This window comes from Lytechinus pictus, chromosome 17 (assembly GCF_037042905.1).
Source record: "Lytechinus pictus isolate F3 Inbred chromosome 17, Lp3.0, whole genome shotgun sequence".
NCBI classification, from domain to species: Eukaryota; Metazoa; Echinodermata; class Echinoidea; order Temnopleuroida; family Toxopneustidae; genus Lytechinus; species Lytechinus pictus.
The window spans coordinates 15,472,616-15,496,367 of NC_087261.1; the positions used below are offsets into that span (position 1 = coordinate 15,472,616).

At 37.9% G+C, this 23,752-nt stretch overlaps 1 protein-coding gene across 2 annotated transcripts in view; it reads left to right on the forward strand.

Moving 5' to 3' along the window:
* Window positions 1-20,761, forward strand: part of LOC129280790 (uncharacterized) — a 38,045-nt gene extending 17,284 nt beyond the window's left edge. The window contains exons 5-12 of one of the 2 annotated variants that reach the window (XM_064112030.1): window positions 326-1,076; window positions 3,438-3,581; window positions 8,290-8,500; window positions 9,778-9,964; window positions 11,187-11,275; window positions 13,037-13,244; window positions 16,257-16,423; window positions 17,254-20,761. In XM_064112030.1, the coding sequence (XP_063968100.1) occupies window positions 326-1,076; window positions 3,438-3,581; window positions 8,290-8,500; window positions 9,778-9,964; window positions 11,187-11,275; window positions 13,037-13,244; window positions 16,257-16,423; window positions 17,254-18,501 (3,005 nt within the window). In that variant the 3' untranslated portion in view covers window positions 18,502-20,761. The remainder of the gene's footprint in view (window positions 1-325; window positions 1,077-3,437; window positions 3,582-8,289; window positions 8,501-9,777; window positions 9,965-11,186; window positions 11,276-13,036; window positions 13,245-16,256; window positions 16,424-17,253) is intronic. The other variant, XM_064112031.1, reaches the window with a different exon arrangement.
* Window positions 20,762-23,752: the final 2,991 nt, after the last annotated feature.

Below are 23,752 nucleotides of genomic sequence, written 5' to 3' on the forward strand. Positions count from 1 at the left end.
TTTTCTTAGAAAGGCCCAGTTTGTGTTCCTGTGGACACATTCATTGTTTACTATTGAAACGGAAAATTATGGTCATGATTCATAATGTACGACCTTGGATGATGTTTCACAGTACACGAAAGTTGCGTGTGTCAGCATTTCATGATGACTTAAAGCATTGCATCATATACTTAAAAATGACCTATTTGGCTAAAAAATCTTGACATACAATTTTCCCAACCAAAAATCTCATACATGTGTTCATGGAATGATCGAATGCTCCTAGTTGCTCAAATGTAGTATGTGACCTTCTTTACTTCTGTTTTTCCCCTTGTATTATTCAAAGATGCCTTACGGATAGCAATGGAGCTACTGAAAGACACCAGCATGTTTGTGGTCAAGTCATCTCAGAAGTTCCTTGCTAGGGTATTGCTCCTACAATACAAACACAATGCCCAGGGAACTTGCCTTGATCCGCCTCAAGCGCCACAAACCACCGAATCCACTCATGATGAAGTAGCTGGCAGCTCACAAGCAACAGCTCAGGAGTGTAAAGATGAAGCGTGTACTGTGATTACGGAACCTATCCAGGTTGATGTAAAGCTCAATGGTGGAGATGCTCCAGGAGATGATTGTGAAAGCGTGAAGCGCAAACTGGATGAAGCCGATGAAGGGCAGGAATCAACGGATACCCCAAGCAAAAAATTGAGAGTATCCACCTGCCATGGTGATGCTGAAAATACCCGCGACATGGAGATCATTGAACTTTGCGAGAGGCTGATGGAGTCCAAGGAGGCAGCCTCCATCCTTGCAAGTCTCTTGCTAGATTTAGAGCCCTCTGACAGCCAGCAGCAGACCTTGCTTCAGGTCTCCAAGCCTTCGGACAGTGACGTGAATACCATCCTCAGTCTGGGTGTGTTCAGGTGTATACTCACCGACGTTCCTCGGGGAGAAGCCTCCTCTAGGACAGTGCACTTGCTAAGGGTCATTGCCATGGCAACGAGATGCAAACAACTTCTCATTGCTGAGAGGAAGCTCTCCAATAACTTGTGTGAAGATGTTGTGGAGATCTTTGGATGTCTTTTTAAACTTGAAAGGTAAGGTAGAATATTTTGAATGTGAATTTTCTCTCAATTTAGTTATTTTGTGGAGCAATGCTGATTTCATAAAAAAGTTCAAAGTGGGAGAGTCAGGTCATATCCTTACATGTGTTGAGTAATTTCAGAATTATCTCTAAAGGATATTGCCTACCTTGAGCTATGATAAGTTAGCCAAGTAATATAAATCCCCTCCCCCCATCACTTTCATTGAGGATTATTATTTTTTGTTCTGTTCATAGAAAAGATCATCAGATAAAAAAAATCTGTTGTTTATGAAGGGTATTTTTGTTGGATGCTCAAAAGCACTTAGGTCAATAGATTGCTTTACAACATTTACAATTCCAGAGAGGGGGGGGGGGGTTCATCCTTGAGTTCCCCTGGCATAACTGATAGAAGGAACCATTAATAAACTTTTAGGCCCAAATTCACAAAGGTGGTTTTGAAAACTATCGGTTGAACCCATGGTATATGCAGATTTCCTGTATAAATTATGCACTTATCAATTATATTCCCGGCCCTGGCGGTCCCGGGACATAGCGGGGACATAGCCGGGAATGTACAAAAAATTGTTGCCCCGCATGCCAGGTTGTGTAGCCGGGACATGGTGGGGAATGTACAAAAGACTGTCCCCGGCCCGCGGGGACAATCATTGAAGTTAGCGGGGACGTTTTTTTTCTCGGCACTGCCGGGACATAGCGGGGACTGTCTCAAAGATGTCACACCATAGTACAGGGGGAAAATACACGGGATCGGACGACCAACGAGCGATTTCGCTCTGAAAAATCTAGATCTACTACATGTAAGAAGACATCACCATCTGACCATGATCACATATCCTCTGGAATTCAAATATGTGCATCTTGCCCCACCAGAAATGTCCACAGAAATCGACCCAAAGCACTCAAGCCTGCGAAATCAGGGACTTCAAATAAAATCAATTGCCTTCAAAGGATCGGAAAATTCAGGCCAAGAAATCCATCCATGCAATCCTTCGAAGGTAGTCCTTACAGCTACAGTACAGACGGTGCGGCTTGGAAGAGGACACTCTTCCCAAAACCGATGGGCTAGTATAGGCAGGCTCGCTCACGAATTCCTGGCCACGCCAACGCCACGTTCGACGGGCGCACCAGCTGTACTTTATATAGTCCGAGTTTTTCAGCTCCATTTCAAAAGATTTTGTGATCTTGTTGTCAGAAAACACAGATAAACTGTAACTGATTGCAACAAAAATACAATGTTTTATTGCAGCTGATCTTCGCGGGCTAGCCTGAAAACAACATTGATGAACAACAAAACAAGCGATGTTGTTATTGCTCCGAGACCAACGACACGTTTTTACAACTTTTCTTTATCTGGATCTAGATCTATAAACTTTCATTTTTTTGCCATATAAGTACTACAAAACATTATCAGTTTTACTATGAATATATGTTTTGATTTACTGGCTTTGTGATTGATTTTTTTTTTGTAAACATTTTAAAAAGATTTTCTACTCTTTGTCGATCGATATGAAATGCAATAGATAGGGTATGCAAGTTGCCACATACCGCGTACGAGATTAAAAATCGCAATGAAAATACGGTAGCCGGGCAGAGGTCGGGGATGTACAGTGAGTCCCGGCGTAGGTGGGCCGGGCGTATGCGGGGATTGTCACATCGTACCCTGCTAGCGGGGTCGGGGACATAGCGGGGGATGTACAGAAAATGAGTGCCCGGCAGGGCCGGGACTTCGAGTTACTGTAGCGGGGACGTAGGCGGGGATGTCACGCCGGCAAAACGTACACTCCCCGCTATGTCCCGGGACCCCCAGGGCCGGGAATATAATTGACAAGTGCATTACGCTTTCTTACCACATATATTGAAAAATTTATAATTCTGATGCGCGTTTTTGTCACAGTGCCCCAAATTGACTCCTGTTGCCGTGGTTAAATTGGACATTTTTTTATATATACAGTAAATAAGCGTAATTTATACAGGAAATCTGCAAAAACCTTGGATTCAACCGATGGTTTTAAAAACCACCGTTGTGAATTCAGGCCTTAAGATTCAAGATTGCAAGTAGCCTGATAGAACACAGCAGGTGTTGTTAGTCCCAAAGTAAGAAATGATTTGGCCAATGTATGTAATATATTATGAAGGAAACAATACAAGAGTTGTTTGTCCTAAAGTAAGAAATAATTTAGCTAATAAAATTCAATAAAGTATGAGGGAACACTACATAGGAGTTGTTTGTCCTAAAGTAAGAAATGAATTAGACGATGCATTCAATAGAGTATAAGTGAACACTGTAGAAGTTGTTTGTCATAAGCGTAAAATAAGAAATGCTCCTCCTCAATACCTGTTATTTGTTTATTGTTAGCAGCAAAACATGCTCTGAGAGATTGTCATCACTCCTGTTGGATGTCCAGTCTCTACCTTCCGAGTTGACTAGAAGAGGTCTTGTCAAACCTGCCATTCATCTTGCTCTGAGGATCGTAAAGCTTTGGAGTACCATGAAACAAAGGTGGGTAGAGATCATATAGCTGTTCAGTTACAATCGTGTTCAAATAGAGAGGGCAGAAGTGATGACATCACAAAGATATTTTGTTTAGAAGTGTTTAGAGCCAGGCCATTAATACATGTACATTCATTTCATAAGGATTGATTGGGTATTAATTTGGGCAGGAATCTGGAGACTTTTAATCTTGCTTTCATTCATTTTCTCTTTCTTTACTTTTTTTAACTTTACATTTAATTGGATTTATTCTCAAATTCTCACCATGTTGTACTTGTTTCTGTTACGTATCAAGATGTATGGAACAAATCATATAATGTTGGAGATGTAAATAAAAGGAATGAAATGAAATAAAATGAAATTAATTTGGTCATATCTTGGGCCTGGTTGAACCAATTTTAGTTGCTGTCAGGTCTAACAACAAAGTCTATTGATTTCTGATATTTAGGCTACAGGGTATAAACCTTGCTGATTTGGGGTTGGGCACCTGGGAATCAGCCATTTTGAAGCATGTTTGCCAATTTGAGGATCCCCATAGAGAGTACAACAAGACTTTTTGAACATCCATAACTTGTCTATTTTATAACAGATTTTGATGAAACTTGTTTTAAATTGTTCCTCTTGTTTTACTCTTTCCAATAAGATTGCTTTTCTTCTTGGGTTCTCGCTTCTTTTAACTCTTTAAGAGCCATTGGCAGCTATAGTTGCCCATAGCCCTCTAGTGCCACTGGCAGCTATAGTTGCCCAAGTAACTTTTTTTTGTTTAACCAATTTTACAGCCAGAAAATCAACACCATATTCTGTGTTTTTTATGTTGTTATATTGGCAAGGAATTCACAATTAATTTTGTCATATAAAAAATAGTGGTTTACATAGACATTTTTTGAGTAAAATGGCATTTTTTGCATCATTATTTTGAAGAGTTGATTTCGGATATTGCCGCGATCTGAATCAAGATTTCTCCTATAGACACGTGTGATATAAAGGTTGTGTGTAGCAATACACATACTTCTATGGGCAGAGCAAAGGCGAGTGTGCGAAGGCATTCAGCTCAGAATTGACCAATGACAGAGCGGTACGATGTCTCTCACCCAACGCTACTCACCCATTCGCTATTGTTTTATGAATATTCATGAGCTATCGATTGGTTCTTTTGCAGGCCGGTATGGTAGTATTCTTGTGTCAAGGCTTTTTTCTGCCTGCAAATGTGCACGGTATGGGGGAGATTTTTTGGGGGGAGGGGGGGGGTGGGGGGGAAGGTCTTATACTTTGTTTTTTTAGCATTCTCACAAAATTGTTCTCGTTATAAATATATGAGTAAAGAAGGCTGTCATTTCCAACTCTCATCGCACTGCAATCATCACACTCATTATTTATTTATTCATTTATTATTGTTGTGATTATTATCATTATTAGTATTACTATTATCGTAATCATTATTATTGTTATTGTTATTATTATTATCATTATTCTTCTCCTTCACCTTTTTATTATTAATGTTATTGCCATCAGAATCAGAATCATCATCATTATGATTATTATTCAAAAATAATTGTTGTAATCATATCAATTGCATTCCTTCTGCAGCCAAACTCTCATAAACTTAAGATCAGGTAAATAACGGTTCATATTCGTTTGTGTTTTTATAGCCCAAATCATTAAAAAAAGAATGATTGACATTGTTATGCTTATCAATATCATATTCAAACTTCTCACAAAAATATGAATCGTTCAATATTCTCCTTGAATAAAATAGGAAGAAGCAAAACAAATAAATGTGATAATTAAAACGGCCGATAAACCCGCTTTATTCGTCTCAAGATTGATTTTTTTTTCAAGGTGGATGTTTTTCCTTTGCTAAATCAAACCATTGGTCAGAGAAAAAGTAAACGGAGTATATACAGTAATATCAGATGTTTTGAGGAAAAGAAAGAAAGGGATACATTAACAAAACCGATCAGACCGACCTGTTAGTTGCTGCATCATTGACGTCACTATCAAGGAGATTTTAAAACGACTTTAGAGAGTAGAAATGAAAATGATAACTATGATAATGGGTTGAATATTACATTTCTTTATACCACGCATATTACTGTACACTATGTTATCTGAACAAATTATTTCTTTTACCACGGATAGTGCTACGAGCTGGGAAGGCCCTGTGCGGATGCAGGATTTTTCTGTAGGGGGGCAAATTGTTTTCTCTTTACCTGGGTCACCCATAAGAAATCAATACCGGAACCTTTGAAAGTATTCAAAAGTCAAATCAAAAGATGCGCGTGAGCCCCGATTTCTATGAACATCCTGTGCTAAATTACTCTCCTGGATAGTAGGTCAGGAGGGAGCGCGGATTAGAGATTCCTCATGAAAGAGAGTCTGGTCATCTATTGTTCATGACTTGGTGGCATGAACAAAAGAATGTAGTCACGTAGAATGTTAACAGGTGGCTACTTTGGTCAGACCAGTAATACAGAACAAATAGGCCTATTTTCTTTTAGAAAATTTGTATTGATTTTTTGTTTGTAACTGATTTGCATTCCCTCTTCTTTGATTCACGAAAAATCAACTTTTTGTTCTTACTTCTGTGCACTTTGCCAAGAACGCCCATATTATTTTGTGGGATTTCATACCCCAAACTTGTAAGTATTGAATCTGTCCGACCCCTCTTTATCTATATTTCAATATATCATCTTTAGTTCTTTTATATTTTGTCTCCTGACTGGCAATAACTTTGTTTGTTACACTACGAATAAAAAAAATTACAGAGTCTTATTTTGAAGACTACACGAATGAAAGGGTACGGTTGGCCGCACTTTGAAGATACATGGCTCTAGTATATTATTGTGTGTGTTTGCTTGGGGATCGCAGCTCTGCTGTGATTGGTCACTTGATCGGCGACAATGCCCTTTTTTGGAACAGGTCGCTTTCTCGTACTTCAGAGGAAATAACTTGAATAGCAAAAAAGTATTTCATTCTAAAGAGCATTATTTTCCGTTATTTTTGTTTGTTCAATTTCATCAATAGATACGTCATTTGAAAGGGTAAACATTGAACTTTCATTTTATCTTCTTAATTTCTTGGTAACTCTACAATTCCTCAGGTTATTTACTCTTTGAAATGTTCATGAAATCATAATTTTCTAGGTTTTACTTATTGAAAAAAAAAATTATGTAAAATATTACATCTTTTCTCCATTTTTCCAAATGCGAATATGAAAGATAATAACACGACCATAAAGCCCATGAACCATGCATCATTTCATGTGTAGAAGGTTTTCTTATACAACGTACGGGTAAAGAATTATGACCGTTTTAAAATCAGTCGCTGCTCACATTTCGGTCAATTTAGGATTCCCTCGAATATCCCTGGCAGTAGAGGGGTATTGGGCCTGGCAGAGTAAGAGTTAATGTCTTCTGGCTTCTTTTTAGCTTAGGCCTTAGTAAAATTGACTGGCTTCCCTGCGTGTTGTACTTTTAATGAGACAGGAAATAACTTTTCTTCATACCAAATATGATTTGCAATTATGGTCATTAAGAGGAAAACTCTCAACTATAAAGTTCTGGGTCCTGTAATTAACACAAAGGTTAGCGATGAATCATGCGCTTGATTTTCACGATTGATAGTACATTGTAGTCAATGGGATCAATCGTAGAAAAATGTTCTACGATCATTGCTAAGCTTTGTGTTACGGGCCCCTGTACATGTACAGTCCTATGTTAAATCATGCTACACAAAAGACTTCGGCCCCCCAACAAATTTTTTTACTTGGCGTAATCCGCCCGACCCTACATTGTAAAAATATTGTTGACCATATGCTTTTTTATTCTTTTATCCGATATCAATTGCGATTGATTGCGTAAATAGCGACATTGCAATGTGGGAAAACCCGGTTGTTCTTTGCTTTCAAGATTTCAACAATTTCTGGCTTGTTCTGGGTCCATATATATTAGTGTGTGTGTGTGTGTATGTGGGGAGAGTTATTTGAACATATTGTGGTCTACCCCTCTCATCAGATCATTCCCAAGGTCTGAGGACCTACACTGTACATGTATCTACGCCTCTGTATGTATGTATGTGTATAAATTGGTACTATCATTTATGCAAATATAAGCAGCAACAAAGAAAAAAAAAATCTGCCCTACCTACCCAAATTTTCATTGGCCTGTTACGCCAAGTCAACAATTTTTTTTGGCCTCATTTGTAGCAGTCTCTAAATATGTGATGCAATTTGTGATGTGATACTGGATGAAGTATTCCCTTGGGCCATTCAGTGTTGATTGCCATTTGAGCATATCATGCCAATTACAGTATATCACACCTCTGTTTCAGTTCTTGAGTGAAAAAGGTGAAGTGATACTGAATATGTTATTCCCTGGACCACTGTGTTAGCCACCACTTGAGCAAACCAGGGCCCCGTCTTACAAAGAGTTACGATTGATCCAATCAATTGTAACTCTATGGAAATCCATCAGTGTCATAATTTTTTCTACAGATAATTTACACAATGTCCTTAGTAAGAGAAGCACAGTGAATTTTCAAGAAAACATTGAATGCATGATTATTCATCATAGTTAGAAAATATTTTAGAACAAACATGCATGACAGATGTTGACGTTGCTGGCCGTCCATAGTTGTGATTGATCGGATCAATCGGAAATCTTTGTAAGACAGGGCCCAGGCCTTTATACCAATTATATATCATGCCTTTGTTTTCCAGTTCTCATGTTGATGATGCTTGTTCTGTGAAGAGCAGCTGGACTGTTTTGTTTGGTCCATTTTGTGCCATTGTGGATGGAAGACTACTGAAGGCTGAGGGGACGTTATACCAAGATGTCTTACAAGAACTTACAGTTCAGATGGCTAATGGACGACAGTCTCCTTCCATTGTATGCACCTCAGCATCTGCTCTTGGTGATCTTGTCAAGGAGGTATACTTAAGCATTTTGTCAAAATTCAGAAACGCATCTTTCTTTAATACAGGAATCGGGCAAACAGCATTTCATAACCAATTCTCACATTTTGTTTTAAGGCCCCAAAAATGGGGATGCAGAAAGGCCATTCTGGAATGATGTACATGTAAGGTGTCTTTATATCGGGATTTCTGTGAAAGATGCAGAACAGACTATAGTTTCTGTAGAGGAGAACATTTCTAAAGATTATTTTTCATCACTGTTTTTGTTAATGCTGAAAGTGACGAAAATAAATGAAAATTTGATTTAACAAATTTACTCCATTCCTTAGATGTTATAATGGAAATGATAAATAAAGTTCATTCAAGTACTTTTTACCCGCTGGAATCGCCTTCAGACATGCTTTTCGAAGAACGTAAATGTAACATGAACATTTTCTAATATATTTTGAACCTTGGGAGTATTTCACAAAGATTTAAGTGTGACTAAGATTCGCACTTGAATTCGCACTTGGTTGTGTGCTGTATAAAACGCATCACAGCATTGGTCAAATCACGTTCAGAGAATATGTGCGGCTGCATGTTAATCAATTAGATTGTGCGTTAAACATGTGCACACCAACACTAAGCATGACTTTAAAGGGATGGTCGAGGCTGGAAATATCTATGTCTCAATAAATAGAGTAAAATTCACAGAGCAAAATGCTGAAAATTTGATCAAAATCGGATAACAAATAACAAAGTTATGGAATTTTAAAGATTTGCATTATTCCGGTGAAACAGTTCTAGGCATGTCTTTATGAATATTCATTAAGTGGGCTGTTGATGTCATATCTCCACTTGTTCTTTTGTATTTTATTATAGGAAATTAGGTCTATTCAAAATTTTTATGCCAAGAACTAAAACAATTGGATTGACAACTGATTAAGTGCATTTGTGATTTATTGCCGCAACTTATTTCATCATAATGGAAACGCGTCATTTACACATGTATGAAAAAATGAAACATTTATAATTTCATGTAATAACATTAGAAAAAGGAAAGTGGAGAGGTGACATCATCAGCCCACCTAATGAATATGCATGACGATGTGCATACATGTATAACTGTTTTCACAAAATATTAATAAACTTTAAAATTCAATAACTTCATTATTTGTTATCCGATTTTGATGAAAGTTTCAGCATTTTGCTCTGTGAATTTTACTCTATTTATTTAGATATAAATATTTAAGCCCGGACCATCCCTTTAAAAGTCAAACTATCTTTGTTCTATGACATTTGAACAATTTACAGGGACAAGGCTTTCCATGCCTACCACCCTGCTCAGTCTTCCATTCAGCGGTGGTACTGCTTCACGCCGTCACTCCCAATGCAAAGAAAACCTTCTACTCAAAAGCCTTGCTTCCCGATTACAAATCTCTGGTTGGATCAAGAAAGATTATGATATCATTGCTAGATCTTGCTCAGACCAGTATATCAGGTAAGAGGTTATATTCATAAGCCTGAGTCGTTATGTTTATTTTGATTTTTTTTAAAAATGCTATTAATAAATGGGCGATTATAGCTGGCTGGTGGGGGGGGGGGAACTTCCCCAAAAGTGACTGAAATATCACATCTCTACATCTACATCTATGTAATATCCATATATTTTCTTATACTTCCTTGAAATTGTTTTGATTTAATAGGAAACTATGAACAGGGTTACCAAAGTCATGGAAAATCTTGGAAAAATTTGTGGTCAGGGAAAAATTGTGAAAAGTCATGGAAAGGGGATATTGGTCATGGAAAAGTCATGGAATTGCATTTACCTCTTGGTTATGGCAGCTTTCCAGTTTGTTGTGTCTCGCAACTCTCAGGTGGAGGCCATCATATCGTGTCTGATTTTGGAAACCGTGCCAGAAAAGGAAGTCATGGAAAGCAGCAAAACTCGTGGAATTCTGTTTTCAAATTTCTATGGGAACCCTGTATGAAGCAAATGAAGAAAAAGTTGAACTTTTGTTCTCAACGCATGAAGAAAAAAAATCTGAAGAATTACCTTGAAATTTTCCACTGCTATTTGCAGCCTTTCTCAGCAACTTTTCCTTATTTTCAACCAACTTGGATGAACTTTCGTGATCATGTAAGCACATGAATAACATTCCCTTCTGTCTTGACTCTGACCAATCGTATTCGATTGATGTCACACTCAGTCTACTCAGTGTACAAATTTGGCCGTCATGAGGGCAAAATCACTTGTCACCTTCATGTATTTCATACTTTTGATTTGTAGTTGTTACCTTTACTTTGAAAAATACAATTACTACATGACAATAGTATACAAATAATGAATGTTTATGAATGCAATAGACAGAATACTTCATGAGGTGAAGGATGAAATGATCCATTGTTGAATGGATCATTCATTTCATCTTTCACCGAATGCAATATGCTCATGCAGTGCGAGCTCGGTCTGTTGATTATCGCGTACATACAACATGCGCGCTGCAAACATGAGGTGCCTGCAGTCTCGGTGCACGCGTGCAATGGACAAAAAATCGTATGGATCCAAAATTGCACGGTTGATGACGTCATTGTAAAATGGGCTGAATGATTGATATCCTCGAACAACCAATCAAATGACAAGGATCTATCTAGGTGTCATATATTACTTCTTAATGAAATACGTGAAGAGCTTCATTCTGATTTTTGTTTTCAATCCCCAGTCGATTCAGGAGCTTGTTGGACTCAGGACATTTGGTTGCTTGTTGATACCATCAACACCATTCTCAAGAACCCTGATGCAGACTACCAGGTATGGTTCATCTTTCCTAATCCTGACGGAGTGACTGACACGGCATTTTCTCCTACGACAATTGCTCCGGGCTTAATCTCGTCTAAGATGTAGGGTTAGGGTTAGGGCTGCAATAGTGTTTTATGTTAGGTTTAGGGTAGGGTATAGTGTTAAACCCTGGGTTGAAGTTGGTCATTCGATTTAGTATGTGGAATTCAGAGCGTAGCAATTGTCGCCAGAGCAAGTGTCATGAAACCCCTGGCAAGCCCCCTCATTTAAAAACAACCCCCACCCCCTCTTTTGACTGTGACTACTTTGAGACACTTTGGAGCATTTCGTGAAAATTTATCCCAAAGTTTCCATATGAACAGTGCTTCTCAGCCATTCAAACTCAAGGAAAGATGTCAGGGGGGTGTTTCACAAAGATTTAAGTGTGACTTAGAATCACCAAGTTGCGTACGGTATAGAAAACATCACCACATTGGTCAGATCAGGCATGGGACGCGAACTACCGCGTATCCATCAATCAGATTGCGCGTTGCATATCATGTGCGCGTCGGCATTTTAGTGCGACTTAGTCATAATTAAATCTTTGTGAAACACCCCCCTGATGTGACAACTTGTCAAACTAAAAGTGTTGATGAACAGCTCCCTCGAGGTTGCTGTCAGGCTAAGTAAACCTTCTGCTTGTACATTGGCTTCTGTGTAAATGATAGGCACATTGCTGTGCTACAGCAATTGTTTCTTGTCTAATTTGGGCAGACCAGGTTTGACTTTAATGTTGATTTTACAAATAAATAGTTGAAATGTTGCTGACAGACTTCTTTAGACCAATGGAATCCAAGAGGTGTGAAACCACAAGAGGAAAGGGGTTGGGAATTTTAGTCACCTTTAAAACTTCTGTACAGGTTGGCTGACGAGCCAAACCAATGCTCAAACAGACACGTAGAAACTAGATGATAAACAATGTGATGAATGGCAAGCGATGGATGATATAACTGGTTGCAGGTACGATGACTGGCAATTGATTGGTAATTAACTCTGGTGGAAAAGGACAGGGCGAAGAAGCAGATGAACAAGAACTGCTTGATACCATTGTTGATATTATTATTATTATTTGTTTGGCGTCACCTGTGCCTGGGAGGCGAAAAGCGAACTGAATCACTATGACCCGCAGGTCTCTCGCGATATAACTGATTGGGGGGAGTGCAGGTGGACCACTACACCAGGGTTTCCCCCTACTCTTATACGAATAGTGCAGTGGGTTCTTAACATGCAAAGGTGGTGACTCTCCTCTACACGGGGCCTCCATTTAACGTCCTACCCGAGGGACGGAGTGTTTTCCAGTGTAATATAGCCTGCATCTGTGAAACATGGGAGAGACGTTTACACACAATGCACTGGCTTCAGTCATTCGCCCGGGGTGGACTCGAACCCATGATCTTTGGTTCGACGGGCAGACGCGTTACCGACTGAGCCAACAATGCTCTCTTATAATACATGTTTTCTGTGCATGAATCTGACTCCACTGCACTTACATGTAGCTATATGACAAACATGGATGTCAGTAAACAATGTGTGGAATGGAAGGGTTTAGGAGATAAAAACAGCATGCATATATTCCTAGCATGGATCACATAGTGAAAAGGAAGGCAAAGTTTAAAAACATCAACATTACTATACCACCTAAAATATAATTTAGAAATTACATTGACCAAGAATTACCACGTCATTGGACAGATAAGTTGCATGTTTCTAACATTATGTCGTGTTTGCATGCAGGTTGTCCTGAAAATCTTGACAGTTGTCCCTGACCTGGTATCAGTTTCCATGGAAACAGAGGAACATCCTGTCTCCATCGAGAACACAAAGAGAGAGGCCCTTTTGATGGAGGTTGGCTATGGTCTTCAGAAACGAATGTGTAACATCGAATGGGAGGTCAGAGACTCAACAATAGCATGTGTGGGAAAGCTGCTGCAGAAAAACACTGGTAGGTAACTGTAAATCAAAGTTGCCAGTTTTCAATATTTTTTGTCAAATTCAAATTCTGTGATTTTTGGTGTTTTAAACATGAAATTTTGTGCTCCCCAGTGTGACATATAGAAAACATGAGATTGTAATTTTCTATAATGAAAACCTTAGAAAAAGAAAGAAAAATGATTTCATTATACAAATCTAATCCAAACACTGGAAACAGGTTCATTAGCAGATTTTGTCCTTATTCACGGTTTGTTTTGATCGGACTTTGCTTCAATTGCATCATTTTCACTGTATCTTTCATAATTCCTCCTTTTTGCCCAAAAGATTGGGTGTTCTTTGAAATTCCATGATTTCGCTTTTCTTGGCTTTTCTACAGTGCGTCCCAAAAAAAACTATACACTTTTGAAATGGCTGCCAAATAAAAAGTATATCACTTTGGGGGGAAAGACTTACATACATGGAAGCTTATAAAGTCAACTTTAAAATGACACCAAAAAGTTGGAAAACTTTTCATGCTTGAGCGAGCACTGCCCACTAAAACAAAGGGTATGGAAATTAGGGTGGGCAGGAATTAGCCTTCCAATTTCTTTCAGTTTTTGAGATGCGAGTCCCTTGGAACTTGCAAAGTTGAGGATGTTTTGATAAATCAATGATCAAGCATTATCAATTTAGGTTTTTAGAGCAAATTGTAAGAATTATTAAATTGAAATTTAATGTATGAGTGAACATGAAATACAATTTTTCACTTTTTAAGTGGATCTCAGCAATGTGTTCATGGAAGTCAGAATATGGATAGGACTTAGGTGGGGGAAGTAGGTTGACGGGATATGGGTCAACAGAACACTTAACCCCCCCCCCCTCTCTCTCTCTACCCCTTTCACCCCTCCTGAGAGACTAGCCTTTGCTAGGGTGAGCAGGAATTAGCCTTAATTCCATTTTTTTTTTAGGTGAGTCCTTTGGAACTTGCAAAGTTAAGGGTGTTATGCTAAATTACTGATAAATGGAGATCCGTTTTGGTTTCTTAAGCAAATTTCACGAGTTACTAAATTGAAATGTAATGCATGAGTAAACAGGAATTGTAATTTTAGTGTAGCATTTTTCGTTTATTATGTGGATCTTAGCAAGTGTGCTTGTGAGAGTCAGAGTAATGTGATGGTACCTGTTACATGCAAGGGGATGAGATAGGGTAAGACTGGGTTAAAGGGGCATTCTTCTTTGTGTTCTCTTACAAATTACATGTCATGTACTCACCCCGCCCTCCACCCCTTTCTTTCTCTTGGTTGGTATTTAAAACTTAAAATGCCAAGTGACTGATGGTTGATGGGTCTTTCTTTTCCATTGAATGATTTATTAAGAACTTGACTAATTATGATAATTTATGAAATCATTTATTGAAAAAGCTGAATGTTTGATTGATAATGTATTGAAAAAGGTGAATATTTGATTGATGACATTGATTGAGTTTATTTACTAACAGATTGTTGATTGAATGATTGATAGATAAAAGTTGATGATCTAATTTTCAGAATTTATTATCAAATTGACAGTCCGCTTTGCACTTAATGCGTACATGTAATAGCAATCAGTCTCAATCTCAACAGGAGGGGGGAGGGACGGACCTGTAGGAGGGAGGCTAAACGTTCTGTTGACCCTTTTCCCATCAGCTTACTTCACACACTGAAGTCATTTCTTACTCCTTTTCTCCTGACTCCAATGAACACACTGCTGAGACCCACATTGTAAGTTAAAATGCTTCACTAAAGATTGCAATTCATGCTTACTCATGCATGGAATTTCAATTTGATAATTCATGAAATTTGCTCTAACAATTTAAATTGATAATGAATGACCATCAATTCATCAGAACACCCTCAAGTTTGCAAGTTCCAAGAGACTCGCCTCTCAAAAACTGAAAGAAACCGAAAGGCTAATTCCTGCCCACCCTAATTTTCATACCCTTTGTTTAAGCGGGTAGTGCTCACTCAAGCATGAATAGTTTTCCAACATTTTGGTGTAATTTGAAAGATGACTTTATCGGCTTTCCATATGTATAAGTCTTTCCCCCCAAAGTGATATACTTTTTATTTGGCAGCCATTTCAAAAGTGTATAGTTTTTTTTGGGACGCACTGTATATTGGGTAACTTTGTATTTTGCCCTTACCTTTATACAGTGGTTGATAGGGAAGACTTGAAAGAGGGGAACGTGGGAAAGTTTTCTTGCTCCCGAGATTTTGATTTTGGGTAAAGAAAAAGAAGGACCTTCATTTTGCAGCTTTAACACCTTGTGTTATTTAATAAGTAATATAAATTAAGTCCCCAGTTTTTTTTTTTAATGTATTACATGTACGGATTCTTCTGTGTGCTCTCTGTTGACATGTACAGACTGAGAGTATTGTAAATAGTTTCCATTTAAAGAGAAATTCCAGTGGTTGCAGTAAACACTGATTTCATGAGAAAGTCTGTAAAACCAGGCTTAATTGTCAGTATATCATCGAGGATCTAGATCTGGTACAGTTACATAAACTGAACTTTGTGAAATCTTGAAATCTACGCTGAAAAATGTTCAGACTGAACTTCCCCAACACAGAAAAGCGCACGTGGGACAGTGTATAATTATTGCTTTGAGCGTCGGGCCCGACGCTCTACCCGAATCCTGTGCTTATTTGCTGATTTCTCAGCAATTACACAGTTTCTTCCAGAATCCTTTGGCACATGCGTTTTATTTATACGAACAGACACTTTGGTGGTCATTTCATTGGATTCTGTACGAACTCATTTTGATATCGTTACCAAAACTAGCATTTACCTTTAATACCGCACTGCAATATTTAGAGGTTTAAGCTCCAGATTCTCTTCTGATGTACACTGCAGTTTTATATCATTTGGTTTTGCTTGGATTTTTTAGGCCTATGAAACTGCACATTCCATGAACTTTTGTGAATTCAATTCTTCCCCAAATTTCCTAGAATTTTGATGAAAACATGGAGACTTTTTTTAAATATCAATTTTATCATGTTTGTAGATGTTGTGAAGAAATGGCTGAAGCGTAACGATCTGCATGTCAGACTATGGGAGAGTCTAGAAGACAGCGAAAGCTATGTTAGGTCAAGCACCCTTCAAGCACTTCCTGCCCTCCAAAGCTGCAAAGGATTGTGGGAACACGTTTTGTCCTGCAGTCGTATTACACAGGTTAGTACTTCAAGTTGAAGACCGATCACAGGTCGTCATCTTTGAGGCCAAGAGTGAGAATTTATCATTAGCTCCCATCTCAAAGCCAGCTTAAGTCCGAAAAAAGGATTTTAGACTTCTAGAAGCATGGAAAACTGAAAATAGATTTTAAGCTTTCATAATGATGGAATAACTTGTCGAAATTGGTGAAATGAAAGCTCTATCTTCTTGATTTAAGAAGAAGTCAGGGTGATTTCATTTTGATATTAGAACAAGGAAAAAATGTTGATTGAAGTATCATGGTCACTGAAAGGAAAAAATATAAGTTTCGCCATTTTTTCTCCTGTATTTTAATATTTCCAAAAAGTTTCTTTTTACTTTCAGAGTTTTTTTTACTTTTTAGAAGATATATTTTCTTAATGGAAATTGTTGGCGAGTTTATTCCGATAAACCTGACAAAATTAGTTGTGTGTAATCAGTAAAAGTAGAAATAATGATACATTTATTAATTTTTGCCAAAAACACAATTAACTCTTGATTTGTACATGAATTCAGGTTTTTTGAGTAATTTTGGGGTGACGTACATTTACAAAATAATGCATAATTTCAGAACGGGATATCTGGGGGTCACAAATTTGGTCTGAGACTTGAAAGAAAAATGTCATGTCCTGATGCAACACCAGCTTTGCATGTTTTAAATTTATCATGAAAAACATTGAGGGGGTGGATTCCACCTCCAATCATTTTTAGGATAAAGGATTTACTTTGACATTTGCATGCTCCTACATCATCTTGTAAGATGATTTCTATGGAAGACTGTTTCTGATTGAATAAATGTATGATTTTCACAGTTGGATGTCGTTGCCAAGCTTAGAGAAATCATCAAGACTGACAGCGAAGCTTTCCCAAGGAGAGCTGCCATTGCATGTCTCCTCACTTGGCTCAAAGATGAACCTTGGATGCAGGATGGTATTAAGGATGTCCTCACAGAGAGCAAGGAGAAATTGTCAAAGCCGCGTCAGCAAGGCAGAGGTAGTACGGTCAAGGACGGCTTGGTTTCAAGTTTGCAGGGCCAAGGTATAAAGGACGTCATGACTGAAAGCAAGAAGGAATCAGCACCATCCATTCAGAATGACGGAGTTAGTATAGTCAAGGATGACCATGGTGCAAGTATGCAAGGCCAAGGAATCAAGGACACCTTGACCGAGAGCAAGGACAAAGCGGCACCACCACTTCCGGATGATGCAGTTAGTGTGGTCAAGGATGACCCAAGTGCAAGTATGCAAGGCCAAAGTACAGCAGATGGTAACAGTATTACTACAACCAGTGAGTTGAATGACATGGATAATTTGAAGGAGAAGGATGGTCCTGAGGCAAAGGTTGAGGATGCTACTATGACGTTAGGTGAGTTGGTTCTAGATGCAGTCTCCATGGCAACATGTGACTTTGATTGGGAGATAAAACTACATGCTCTTGAGTTCTACCTCCACCTCGTGACTCTGTATATTCCTGGTTACGACTCTGCAGTCACCTCCTCTTCGATAGACCCCCATTTCACAATTCAAAGGACAAAACTTGAAGAACTTCTCGCAGGGCAGGACTTGAGATTGTTGGTGACTTTTTTCACCAGGACTGGATGCTTGGCTAGGTTAGCGCAGGGAAGTCGCGATGAGGACGTTAGCGTTGCGCGTAAAGCCTGCAAGATGCTGCAGAGCTTGAAAGTGTCTCTTGGCAATCTTTTCAAAGAAAGGGATTCTTCTGCTCAAAGAGACAGGACTGGGAATAGTATTTCAAGTGATGAGAATGCCAAACCCTCTATTAGTAAGCAACCGGAGACTAGTAGCACACGGAAGCATGACAACATTGACACACAAGAAGAAATCAGTACAACGGGAGCTCCGGACATCCCAACAGATGGCAGCTGTAGTGACTTTGACAGACGATCTCTGTGTGACTTGCTTGGACAGTTGTTTGAAAGTGATTGGAATGCACTATTGCAACATAGGGAATCAGAGAACGTGGAGGGACCTGTGTCTCTCATGATGGACATTCTTGCTGCAGCAGATAGAAAAGATGAAAATCTCTTAGATTGCTATTGAATAGACCAGTTCGTAGTTACTTCTGGACAATTATGGTCAAATGACCTTTCATTTCTTTCATTATGATAGGCAGATTTCAAAGCAAGATATTACGTAAGCTTGCCTTACATAGCAGGATGAAGAAATTGAATAGACCAGGTGACTAGAATAGCACACCAATGAACACTTTATGAAGGTATTTGTTGCATTCCTGCTTTGAATACATATCATAGCATGTTGCACAATGTACTTGGCAATCTGTGAAATACCAGTCGTTCGTGGACGCATTGTTGTTTTTTGTGGATGTAAATGAAAAGCACAATTCAAAAGAATATATGAATAATCAAGACATCAAAGTTGGTGCTTATCTCATTAGATTTTAAACCACCATGTCACTTCAGTACAAATGACCTTCCTCTGATCATGCGCAGAAAGGAACTACGAACTGGCTTATTATGCAATTTTGTCTTTTTAAAGGAAAATCTATACTAGGAGGATCCAATGTGACTACAAGTCATGCTTGTATTCCCAGTCTACTGCAGTATGCCAAGCATCAGCACAATCAGATCTTGGTCAGATGAAAACTAGTTTCATCATTGATTTCTTATTTATTTGATTGATCTATAAACTTTTCATGTAGGTATTGAATTTATTTGATTTTATGTATAATTTTTTTTTTACTATGCCATCACAATAAATAAATAATTATTATGCTAAAATAAATTGATTTTATCTGATGACAGCAAAATGTGATTATATTTGTAAAGTGTATGAATTAGGTGAGAAAACTACATTTGCAATGGACTTTTACTCAAAATATGTTTTTGAGCAATATTTGGTTCAGGGTATGCCAAGGGGTGTTTCAGCATAGAACCTTACTTTCAGGGAGAAGTGGGTGTTGAGGGAGGGGGGGGGGGGCTAGGACATAGTGTTTCATTCTATTTGTATGAAATTTGCAAAGAAATCAAAAGATGTTTCATGGCAATTTTCTTCCCAGTCTCACACATATTTTGAAACGAGAATGTCGACACCCAGATAATTGATTTTTTTTGTGTGAGTTTTTACTTGCTCATTGGAGTAGATGTTGCCCAGCAACGTCATCTCATGCACAAAAGCAATTAAAATTATGTTAACAGTCAAAATTTGTACGTATATGATTATTTTCATTTCCAATGATAAAGTTTTTGGATGTTTAACCCTACATAAAATAGGTAACTTGAAATCGCATTTGAGTTCCTAGTTGCTTGTGGTACATAGCATGTTGTGAAATTGTTAAGGATATACTTAAGAGGCTTCGTGCCAACTGCATATTCACCATCCGCTTGATCCACAACTTAATATACAAAATTGTTTCATTTTCCAAACTTTAATAGTCAAATGTATTTTCGAATAATGAATTGTTTTAACTTCTGCATCAAATTAGTCAAATCTTAGATTCTGTCAAACATTTCTTTTGTGAAATTGCCCTAACTGTTACACATGCCTTCAAGTGTAATTCATAATCTTGTAGGTAATGTGTGTTTTGTGTTTTGCCTATTGATTTGAAGTACAAGTATGTGTTCCTCTGTAGAAAAAAAACACAAAAAGAATAGAGAATCTCATCCAGAAGCCTGATTGAATTCAACAGGGTAGTGACCTCTGAGTTCTTGGAAGTGAATATACTTTTGTCTTTTTGTATGCATTCTATGCATTTCTTTCTTTGAACATAAAATTATGCAGAAAAAAATCACGATCGTGAGTGTGTGGGATTTTTTTTTGATGACTCAAGTAGAATTGATTACAAGTTCAATCCTAACTAGGCCAGGCCTTCAGCCTCACCCCCTCCCCCCTCCATGCTTGGCGTGAAAAGTTCATATCATATAAAGATTTTGCTGTATCGCTTCCTGGCAATTTTGCAAGTGCTTGTCAAACTCAAAATTGCTCAAAAACATGATTTTATCAAGGATTTTTAAGAGATGGAGAACCATCCAACACATTTTTTTTAAAGACACTTTTAGATGGCGCAAGGATAACATATGTTCGACATGTTCTCCATTGGTCTTGTAGATTTGTAGACAAAAGATTCATACCTAACTACAGACTTACTGGCCAGATATAGGAGGAAATTAGCTTTTGTAACGATAATTACTCTTCGCTGCCAATGGTCGGATACTTTTAGCAGACACATTGCTAACTTTTGTGGGGATTATTTACTGAAATATGATTTTAAAATACTCAACTGGCGGCACGTGGCCACAACTTTAACACATAATGTCACAAATAAATACGTTCCCTGAAACTACTCTTAATTTTTTTTGTAATGTGAAAGTATGTGGTAATTGTTTTTGTAATGTGAAAGAATGTGGTAAAATGTTGATTTAAAAAAGTCAAATTATGAAGGTTTTTCACATTTTGAAACCAGTATCATACAATATTTTGCCCGATTTCAGGAGATAATAAGACTTTGAGATATATTTCATCGTTTGTTTAATATCCACATTTTGTGATCAAATGAAAAATTTGCAATAATCAATTTTCAACACAAATCACTTTTCAGTTTTCCCATGAAACTGGCGGCAATACAGGTCGCTACCAAAGAATGAAATAATTTGCATTTCGTTGTCGCTCCATCTTTTTTACCTCTATGCTTTTATGTAGAAATGCAATGCATATTCTGGTTGTAGCTAAAATTTATTAATGTACAAGTGACTCTTTCTTAGTTGAATCTCTTGGGACACAGAAATCGGTTTGACTTAATAGGCGAAATTCTACTGAAAAGGATTCTTTAAAGGTCAAGTCCACCCCAAAAAAATCTTGATTTGAATTAACAGAGAAAAATCAAACTAGCATAACGCTGAAAATTTCATCAAAATCGGATGTAATATAAGAAAGTTATGACATTTTAAAGTTTTGCTTATTTTTTTTTCACAAAACAGTGATATGCACAACTCAGTGACAAGCAAATGAGACTGTCGATGATGTCCCTCACTCACTTTTTTCTTGTGTCTTTTATTGTTTGAATTTCACAATATTTCATTTTTTTACAGATTTGACAATAAGGACCAACTTGATTGAACCATATAGTATTAATCAATGCTAATCCCACATGTTCAGTGAGGAATTAATCATTGTTTCACAGGACAACAGGGAGAAAATTGGAATATTTCATATTTAATATAATAAAATACAAAAGAAATAGTGAGTGAGTGATGTCATCAGTCTCCCCATTTGCATACCGACAAGGATGTGAATATAACTGTTTGTGAAATTAGGCGAAACTTTAAAATGTCATAACTCTCTTATTTTCTTATTTTACATCCGATTTTGATGAAATTTTCAGTGTTATGCTTGATTTTTCTCTGATTCAACCCCCCCCCCCCCCTGAGATCTCGGCCGCAGATCGCGCGAGCGCCGCAAAAATTTGCACGTTGGTAGTGTGTGATGTAATCTACAAGGCAGTATGGTGAAATTTTCCAAAATAATGAGATTTTATTTTTTATGAATTAATTATGCTAATTTATGCATAAATCATACTTTTTGCTCTAATTCACTAAATAAAGCTCCTAGAATGCTAATTTTTTGGTAAAAATATTTTTTGTAGCGTTCTTAACAATGGCAATTGAAAAAAAATTCGGTTTGGAAATCAATTTCTTATGTATTTTATTGTTTTATGAATTTCTTATGTATTTCTTTGTTTTTCAACCTTTTGTTTTTCTATGTTTTTTTCACCAGATTTATTGCACAACCTTTTTGAAGCATAATTATGCTAAATTCAATTGCTTTCAGCTGTTTAAAGTAAAAATAATCATATCTTTATGAATAAGATGAGAAAACTCAATTTGCATTGACTTTGTACACAAAATCACGTTTTGGAACAATTTTTGGTCTGACATGCACTTACAAAATGTTGCGTAATTTCGGAACCGCGTACCCGGGCGTCGTAAATTTGGTCTCAAAAGATGCGCGAGACTTTAAAGTATAAACTCTGCGAGTGGCGCGGTCAAAAAATTTCGCGCGGCGGAATGATCGCAGAAAATGTTGAGGGGGGGGGGTTGATTCAACCCCCCCGGCCATTTTAGGGTTAAAGGTGAAAGAGAGCAAGGTGTTAAGAATGGGGTAAGGGAGAAAGGAAAAAGTAAGGGAACAAATAGAGAAAGGGAAGCAAATGAGAAAGAGAGAGAGAGTGGTGGGGTAAATTGATGGAAAGGAGAGAAATTAAGAGAAGCAGAAGAATGGAAAAGGGAAAGGAAAGTTAAAGGGGGACAGCTTTTAGCCATAACTAGTGTCCTAGATTGATACAAAGAGCAGGGCTCCCTTTCGCTTACCAGGGGCAAGGGGGTCTTACCTACCCATCCCCCCAAAAAAAAAGAGTGAAGGAAAGTATTGGAAGGGAAAGGGAAGTGAAGGTGAGGGGGGGGGGGATAAAAGCCGAACTGAAACTGCCCTGCCCCCACAAAAAAAACTGCGAGGGCGGGGGTTATAAAAATTGAATCTGTTGCCGAAACGGTCTTGCTCTCTTGGTGCTTACCCCTTTCACCCTTCAGTTATAAAGAGATAAACACAGAGTATATTAAGGAAAGGATAGAATGAAAGGATAATTCCCATTATATAGAGATCGCGCTTCATGGACAATTCCCGCAGGGCACTGGGAACGATTTTATAAGTGGGGTGCTGAAGTGAATTTGACAAAGCAACACATTTTTTTAAAACAAAAATGTTCATTTTCAATACATTTCTGCCATTTGTCATACCTACCACATTTCCAGGGGGTGCTGCCAATGGTAAACAACACACGCAGCACCCCCAATGATTTTTTTGTTAGGGGGGGGGCATGCTTCCACCTTGGCATAGAAATTATTATCATTCCCTCCCAGGAACACCTAATTATTTTCAACCTGCAAACTACTATACTGCCCTCTGGGTTATACTTCAAATGTAATACTGAGATTTAATTGCTCTCGAAGAGGAGTCAACAAACATTCAGCATAACTATCTGTCAACTTGTCAAGTACCAAATACCTCTGCCTTACAACCAGAAACAAACACAATAAGGAAGGGGTGAAAAGAAAAATCCCATACAAAACCCATTTATGTGGAAGAGAGTAAAACTATAAAAAACGTTAAAAAAACGTCAAGCTCCACATACCCCCTTTAAAAACGACAGAAACAAATCAAAATATATAAAAACAAAACATGTAGGAGTAAATAAACAAAATCAGGATGGGGGTGAAACGAGAAATCACAATCCCATTTTTGTCGAAGAGAGTAAAATGAAAAAAAAAATGCCAACGTT